Here is a 9168-nt window from a genome sequence, read left to right as displayed (position 1 = left end):
TTACTACTTCTATTTCTTAAAAGCCTGGACGAATTACCTGCTGCCATAACTTTTGGAATATAAACCGTCGCAGTATTGCCGTGTTATTTCTTATATATATTCAATATCAGGAAGGAAATTATATACAGTCGGGTGCAGTGTGATAAGGATTTGTATTTACGTATGCTGTGATTGTGGATTAATACAGCATTCTTCTATGTCTTTGATGAGAATAAAAACGTATATCACACATGATCAGGCATGCCAAAAGTTATGGTCTTGGCTACTGATTAGAGCAATTGAATCTTCGAGACCCCACTTGGTCGGGGGTTCCCCTCTATGCTTGTTTTGATATAATCTGCATTGAATTGGAAAGTAATAGACCATTCCGTCTTATGACAGTATATAATGCGAGACAGCTGTCGGCTTGCTACTAGTTTGATTAACCGCCTGAAGGAAAGTTGACTGGGGACAGTCGAATGTCCGATATGGCCCAGGAACTGATCAGAGCTGTTGTGGAAGAACTCACTGATGTCTCTGAGGCCGTGGACCTGATGGACCAGCACGGAATTCCTTATGATGGTCTTGATACTTTGGAAGAGCTACAGGAAAGATGTATCTGTCACTTGAAGAAAATGGCCTACGGATCTGTGCGAGACAATGTACGTAAATGATATAATGTAATGTTCAAAACTAAAAGGGATTATGTTTTGCTCTTTTAGAAACAATATTTTAAGTGACTGACATAATGTTCAAGACTTCGGAAAAGTATCAAAAAATTCCTGTTTTTTAAACAATGCATGATTTAACTAGATGATAACGAATTTTAACTTCTACAATTATATATATATATATATATATATATATATATATATATATATATATATATATATATATATATATATAAGGAAGAATTAGTGTCAGTAAACATTGTAACCAAATATCTTTCTGTTGGATTCTATTCACTTGATTTCCGAAGCCCATTCAAACAGAAAACATGTTACATTCTATAACTTTTTTGTATTTGCTGTCTTAATTATTAATGCCGACAGGGATAACGTCAGTTGGAATGACTATGATGGTGATTTTCCCTTAGCTCGAATAGTCCGTTAATTACGGCTGAACATTGACCCTGGACGGCGTTATAATTTTGACCATGAAGTTTCCGTTAATTACGGCTGGACATTGACCCTGGGCGGCGTTATAATTTAGACAATGAAGTTTCACTTAAGGATTATTTTAATGACTGGTATACTGAACTTGTATTGCGCTTTTGAGAAAATCCTTCGGGCCAGTGATGAAAGCGACGAATATGATGATTATAATGTTTTTACTGTGCGCATGACAATAATATGACATAATCTGAATTTTTCGTTCTTAGACGTACAAAGGTTAAAAAAAATTGCCCATGCTAATGATAATCGTTATTTGACTAGATCATAAGAAATGGAGTCATGAATTAACACAAGCCACATTAGTTGATGAGAAATATAATAACAATCACCTCGAGTAGGGATATTGAACCATGAACATGATAAATTATACAGAGTACTCAAACATTACGCAGTATCATTCAACAAGCGATGTCCACTTCGTGGTGACCATGTTGCCCGGCTACGTTTAGTTTGAAATTCTACTTGTAAGTGTGCCTTTTCACCTTTAGATACTATCCATTCGGATTTAGCATAGCAGCGATTGAATGTCCAGTCAACTATGCCAGTTGATCTTTGCCGCGCAGGTATTAAGTATATTCCATTTCAAGTAGAGTCGAATTCGCAAAGCAAACTTTGGGTCACAGCTACTCACACATTTATACGTTTAATAAGATTCAGAGTCTGCATATCTGAGTAGCGGATGTTGCTACAAAACGACTGCTATATATGCCTATTTCTTGGTGAAACGTGGATGAATGAGCGGAAACTGTAGATAAGCAGTCTTTGCAGTAAGAGGACACAGTTAATTGATTGCAAACTATTCGGAAAATAGACTGTATCGTATGACGGAAGGTACTGGGTGCCTCAATGCAGTAGATACAACTCTACTGAGAAGGTACGTTTTCAACTACATCTGAGGGACAAATTCCTTTAGGTTGTCAACAGCATTTAGGAGGGAATATTTATAGATGATTCATTTATTTGTTTCAATATATTACCGAAATATATATTGGGATTAGGCTGGAAAAATTTGGAAAACATTTCGTTTCATTAATTCCCAATAAGTATTAATATTCAAATGTACAACTGAACACAATGTCTCCAGATCATCATTACTTGACATTATGAGATGAGAATAACATACCACTTTAATAGGGTTTATCACTTTTTATTTGTGTTTTTCTGTCCCTTAGATTGAAGAGTCCATGATTAAGGCCGGGGTAGACGACAAAAGCAAAAGACAAGCGCTTCTTTGCTTCTTTCGCGACATGGAAAATATTCTGAAACTTGATGGATACAACGAAGATTCCACAGAGGAAAAGCCTGTCCATAGACTAGCCAAACTTCTCAAAGAGGATGGGACATCAGAACATTTGGCAAATGATATTCAAAGCAGAAAAGAAAATCTTGAGGAAGGAGACTGCAGGATTCTTGTCGCTGGTAGGTATCGACCATAACATTTGGTTTGAGAATTTAATGACAGTGCAGAGAAAGAATGAATATCTCTACATAATCACAAAATGCCCTGTGTCAAATTATTAAATTCAAAACTGTTTAGTTTTATTCATCGTCCAAAACTATCAAAACAATGAAACTTTCGCAAAGGTACACAAATATAGTGTGCGTATTAAACTGTACAAAACTGTATTCCTCCATACGCAATATATTTTCTATTCTTGTTAAAATCATTCAATACATTCCATACAGGAGAGACGAACGCTGGTAAATCTTCCTGCTTAAATCTCGTCTTGAGGCAGGACCTCCTGGACGAATCCCCTCGTAGCTCAACCTCAGTCATCGCTAGCGTACGCTACAATGGAAAATTCTCCGCTCTGGTTCATCATAATGATGGTACTCAAGATGGCATCAGCCGGCAAGAGTTGACAGACATTTTATTCATGCCAGATAGGCGCCGGCTTGAACACGACATCAGCGAGGTTCAAATTAGGTTAAACTCGAAGATTCTACAGGTGGGTGTGCATTTCTTTAAGGTGATTACACACTCAAAACAAACAATACAAACAATATTTTGGGGGACAAACCCAAATCTCCCAGTCATAATATATAACGCAAAACAAAACATAAATAATTTCTTAATGTACCTGATCATACCGTGTGTTTGTAACGGAATTTTATACTGTGACCGTCTGTGACACGCACCTGTCGCTATATATGGCTACGTATACGAATATGTATATTATTTATAAACTTCAGTTGAAAATTATTTTAATTGTTTCACACGTATTCAAGCCAGTTGTCTCGTCTTCAAATTAAGCAGTACCATACCCGAGGCCATAGGAAGTAATAGACTTCCGTAATGTTATGCTTAAGCCAATGTTTCTTGAGTTATTTATATAAACCGGTCACTATTTTCCTTGCAAGCATCACGACGGATGTCATTAATTTAGACCCTTTCTTCCGGATAAGTGAAAAAAGAAAGTTGTAGTCAACGTGGGACACATATCAATTTTCTTCCGACAGAAATTGTCAACAAATGTATTCCAATCACTTGCTTTCTCAAATATACTATTAAATCCGAATAGTGTAGAACATTCAAGTACTCTACCAGTGTATATATTTGCCGTTTTCAATTTTGTGTGTAGAACTATAATAAAAATATTAGTTCACAAACATCTGCATTATGTTTTACATTTTTTGCAGAATACAATGGTTCTCCTCGATAGCCCTGGAATCGGGGAGAATGAATTTTTAGAGGACCTGTTGATTAACTACATCAATAAGCATGAGATACATGGATTTATCTACACCGTTAAGACCGATGATGCCGGAGGAGTTCACGAAGACATGGTTTCTAAATATTCTTTGCTTTATTATGCATGCTGGAGCATATATATATATATATATATATATATATATATATATATATATATATATATGTGTGTGTGTGTGTGTGTGTGTGTGTGTGTGTGTGTTTATCACGACATTATATCTTCGTGATTTTAAACTGATTGGAAAATAAATGAATACGTGCATCTAAAGACTCGTATCAATTATTCGGTAGGTAATGTTTTACTGTGGTACTTAGGATGATAATTTGATATAATTTTATAAATTAGATTCTTTTATTAACACTAAATGATGCCAAAAACGTTTATTACTCTGTACAAGAAAATGATGTAATGTACGAAGCATCCAAACGTATTTCACTGTGCAATTTTGTTGAACATAACCAGTTATTTTCTTTTGTCTTTGGATACTATGATTCCAAACGATTTCTTAAGTTCAAAGTAAAAATATGAAATAAAAGATCTCTTCGTAAATTTCATTTGAAAGTACTACACATGTGAAAAATTAAATGTCTCCTACAATTCTAATTGTATGCATCAAAATGATATCGTATGTCAACATTGACCCTTTTGAATTGCCCTCTTGCCTGTTGTTTACATTATATAATAATCACTTTCTGACGTCACAATAATCGATTTCGTGTTCTAAATAACAGTGAGGAATAGTTTCAAATTCTTGATTGTTCGTGGAACCAAAATTGTTTTATAAAATAATTTAAGGAGTAACGCGAACAAAGTGTAGGTATTGTGTCCACGGTTCCAACATGGTCAAATGTTGCTCTAAAAAATTTAATTATTAGATTATATTCACAAACCCGTTTCGGATTAAATTCTGCTCTCATTTCCGAGTCTCATTTTATTTGATTCTCATCTGAAACAGACTATATACTTCAACAAACGTAAGATCCTGTGCGAAAAAGGGTATGAAACACAATGTACATTTCTCATGCCCAATGTTTTGTTTTAATATTACCATTATCTGCTTCCTACTGACGCTTATGAGATCAGAGTTTTTGAAACTAATCGTATCAAGCAACAACATTTCTCACTAAAAGACAAGATCATTTATAATGTGTCGCTTTTTCATTGCAGCTGTTGAATCTGCTCCGGATAGTTATGAAACAGCAAAGTGAAAAACAAAATGGCAACATCACTAGTCGGTTTGATCCTAGGGCAGCCATCTTTCTGTGCAACAGGTTCGACAATGTTGAGGCGTCTGAAAGAGACAAGGTGAAAGCACATATCCTAAGACAGTTAGGAAAGATATGGCCCGGCCTGTCTGAGTCACAGGTAATTTTCTTCTCCTGCAGGAACGCCAAACGTGATCTTGATGTAGACGCAGATTACGTCAGTGACGGTTTCCAGAGATATCTGGAGGGATTGAGGAACTTGTACTTTTATGCAATGGATAGGCGAATCCGAGAAAATTACAAGTAGGTTTTATATTTCAAACACCTTTTCACCAATTATCATCAGATTATTGTGCTTTCAATTAGTACGATGTCATATATCTTGTATAAGTTGATCTAGTTATATTTTCACTTGTCATGTAATTCGATGCCCCGAATTCGCTTAGATCAAGCAGCATACCACTCTTATGTACAATTTTAAAACTATATATATTCCAACCAATTTATTGACCGTTTGAAGTAACACACATCTTCATCATAAAAATATATGTTGTTCAAAGGTCAGAGTAGGATAAGTTGTAATGTAAAGTTGCGCTTTATATATTTTGGTAAAACGGTAACGGTTTGTGGGATACAAATCAAGATGTGGTATACATTGATTGAACAGAGTGCTCAAATGTTCCTCGCGCATATTGCATGGCAAAGATTAGATTTTTATTAAACATGTTTCAGAATGAACATTGAATCTTCAAATCAAACTAGTTTTCAACAATACAAACTAAAACCATAATGTAAAGATTTTGTAGTGCGTTCTTAGCATTTACATTGTAAGAAAGAATTCCTGCATTTGTCAGAATTTTCGGAACATATCACGCAGAATTTACATCGAAATTCAAACTATAACGTTCTTTAAATAAACTAAATGATGCGAGAATAAAATGCTAATTTGAATCTGATCATCTTACATATCAGTTCCATTGCGTTATTTTAGGTGGGTTGAGACAATGCTTCAAAGAAGCCAGTATCACTTGAGGACAGCCGTAAAACTGCTTGGTCTCAATGAGTGTGACTTGCGGGAAAAGCTTAAGAAAACACAAGAAAAACTTAAGACGCTCGAGAAAAAATCTGATAGTGTTATCTCAGAACTAAGGCATGATTTAGAAATACTGACACAGAATATCTGCAAACAGCTGGATATCTATCTCAAAACACCAATGGTTAGGACCCTACTGGTCGCCTGCTGGGTAGAGACAGATCTACCAAAGGCATGCCTAGGATCATCATGGGCCTACATAAAGGCTAGAGTGGAGGACGCATTTTATGTCAAGCTTGGAAAGCTCCTCGACGAATGGAATCATGACAATAAAACTATCAAAGAGCACGAAAGGGAAATGATAATTAAAATACAGACTCAGTTGAATCTTCTGCAATCAGATATAGAAATGATTGAAGAAAAAATCGAAGAAAAAATCGATAGATACCGTGATTCCGGTTTGGGCAGATCTTCAAAGGAATCGCCAAACGACACAGCCGAGAACCCAAGCCTAAATTTGTTCCTTTCTCGACCATTAAAACAGACGTTTGTCAAGGATTATATTAATAAATATGAAAAGCACCCGGTAAAATATGCTCAGCATCGTTCGAAAAAGCTGCTGAGCTGGCTGCTTGAAGGAAAGAAAAAAGGAAAAATGGAACTTTTGACTCTAACAAAAAATTTGTTAGCACGTCCCTACTGTGTTATCGAACGTTTAGAGACAAATGTACCTAATTTCATTCGCGTGACAAATATGGAGCTACAACGGTTTCAGATGTGCGAGGAAAGGGAAAGGCAGCACCAAGCGGAGTATCAGAAACTGCTGAGTAGCTTTGAACAGTTGAAGTCTTCTTTTAGAGAGTACGGAGAGGGCTACATCTTTGTAGACGACTTTAGAAGAGATGAAATACAGGTGGAATAGTTTATAAATGACAACCACAGTATCAATAATGAATTCGAAGTATCGAAACTCATCCAAGAAAATGAACCTAAAACGAAGTTGTTTACACGGCAGAATCCTCAGGGCATGTGGACAGTGTAGTATATATATATACTAGGAAATTCTTTTTGTGTCTCAGTCTACACGCATATATCAATATCGGATTTGACCTAAGCATGCTTTCTTAACCTCCTTCCTCAACCAGTTCTTGTGTACTCAATACATGTCACTTCATCATGAAATATACTAATTGCCTCGTAAATAGAGTTCCAGTTTCCATATAAAAATATCATTGTTCTCTAAAACAGGTCACTGACACTGCTGAAGTTAGATTGACGGGCGCATGCCTCCCAAGTATAGTAACATTTCCAACCGAAATGGAAAACATCAGTGTAGGCAATTTCTGCTACTTAGCGCCGGAGGTCCTAAAAGGGGAATCCTACACCAGTGCTGCTGACATATACTCATTCTGATTGCTATTTCCCGAGGTTCTTATCCCCAATTACAGAGCTTTCGGAACACAGTGTACGTGGACAATAGATACATTTGTCAAACATCCAAATCCTGCTCGCATTGTAGTTGACGAGTTAAAGAAGTTTCCGATAGATTTAGACCTCATCAAGGCATGCCTGAACAAAGACAAAACCCATCGACCAAGAGCTATACAAATTATTGAACAGTCTTTCCGTAAATTTTAATTGTTAAGATTATATAATTTACGCTTGATGTGAAATGAGTATCAAAGCATCCTCAAAGAGTCTAAAAGAACAAGACCATATCCTGTAAAGTTTATGGTATCCATTGTCTCACACACATTGACGCTATTTTATGGTATCCATTGTCTTACACACATGGACGCTAATTTATGGTATCCATTGTTTCACACACATTGACGCTATTTTATGGTATCCATTGTCTCACACACATGGACGCTCTTTTATGGTATTCATTGTCTCACACACATGGACGCTCTTTTATGGTATTCATTGTCTCACACACATGGACGCTATTTAACGTAGAAATTAATTTGGCACGAGACGCTTTGCAGCACGTCTTTCGGAAATAATTAGGTGATTTCAACATTCTGTGATGAGAGTATAAGTTATTTTGGAAACATTTTGCCATGATTTCTAAATTGCATCTCTCTCTCTCTCTCTCTCTCTCTTGACATTGGTACAGACATGCTGTCGTTAGTCTCATTCCTTTGATAGTGACCTATACTACAGATCATATTCTTCTCGATTTATTTATCACACACACACACACACACACACACACACACACACACATGATGCATATTGTATATTGTTTTGAGTAAAGTGAAAATATGTAAATATCTTGTAAATGAAAAATGGATTATTGCTTTTTAAAAGTTAGAATAGATTGTCGTGGTACTCAGTTTGAACTCAAAGATTATTGAATAGTTATTCGAAGCTTGAGAGCAGTTTGAGGTATAGATTCTTAACACCAAGCCATTCCTCTTCGAAACATTTATATCTTCCAGGTTGTTAATATCGTGATAACATTTTGTTAAATAGTACATCATTGTTGTTATATCGATGCATCTCAAACACCTTTTCTTTTATCCTGTACCAAAAACATAATTTAAATTTGGACACATTTTCTATTAACAATTTTTCTAATAGGTATTATTTCGGGAGAATATGATATAGATGTGCAGTGATATTTTTCTTGCCTAAAGTACTATACAAGAATAGTTCAAATTCCACAAAGCTACTAGCATCTCGAGACAGCACGAGATACATGCCCTATTTGAACCATTGTTCACCATATATTAATCGGCATTGTACAGTAACTGTGTTATATTTTATGTTTTCTGGTTGAGCGTTGGACTCATATTCGTTGACTGGCAGGTTCGATACCCTTTCAAAACAGTCTGTGTCGGATGCCACGGTATGTACGTGGGAAAGACAATTATCTGCAGTTTTCAGAGCATGACAATAAGGCCTTAAATTGCCATTAAAAAACAGTCAACATCTAATGCTAAGTATTTATTTTTCAGACATTAGTGGTTCCTGTCAAATGTAAAAACTTGTTTGCAGACATTTGTTTTTCACGAATTTATGAATAAAAATATTGGGGGACGTTATTTAAAAACATGTAA

General features: G+C 35.8%; 1 protein-coding gene across 1 annotated transcript; it reads left to right on the top strand.

The window, feature by feature from the left end:
• Positions 1-387: 387 nt before the first annotated feature.
• On the top strand, positions 388-9168 carry LOC149804092 (uncharacterized). The gene is made up of 6 exons (XM_089954046.1): positions 388-641; positions 2327-2573; positions 2841-3103; positions 3795-3941; positions 5033-5373; positions 6062-9168. The coding sequence occupies exons 1-6, from the start codon at positions 459-461 to the stop codon at positions 7023-7025; spliced, it is 2145 nt and encodes a 714-aa protein (XP_089810172.1). The 5' UTR covers positions 388-458; the 3' UTR covers positions 7026-9168.

Source organism: Sinohyriopsis cumingii, chromosome 3 (assembly GCF_028554795.1).
Source record: "Sinohyriopsis cumingii isolate HCF-2022 chromosome 3, ASM2855479v2, whole genome shotgun sequence".
NCBI classification, from domain to species: Eukaryota; Metazoa; Mollusca; class Bivalvia; order Unionida; family Unionidae; genus Sinohyriopsis; species Sinohyriopsis cumingii.
The sequence above is the reverse complement of the archived record's forward strand: the minus strand, read 5'-3'. Positions and strand labels throughout refer to the sequence as shown.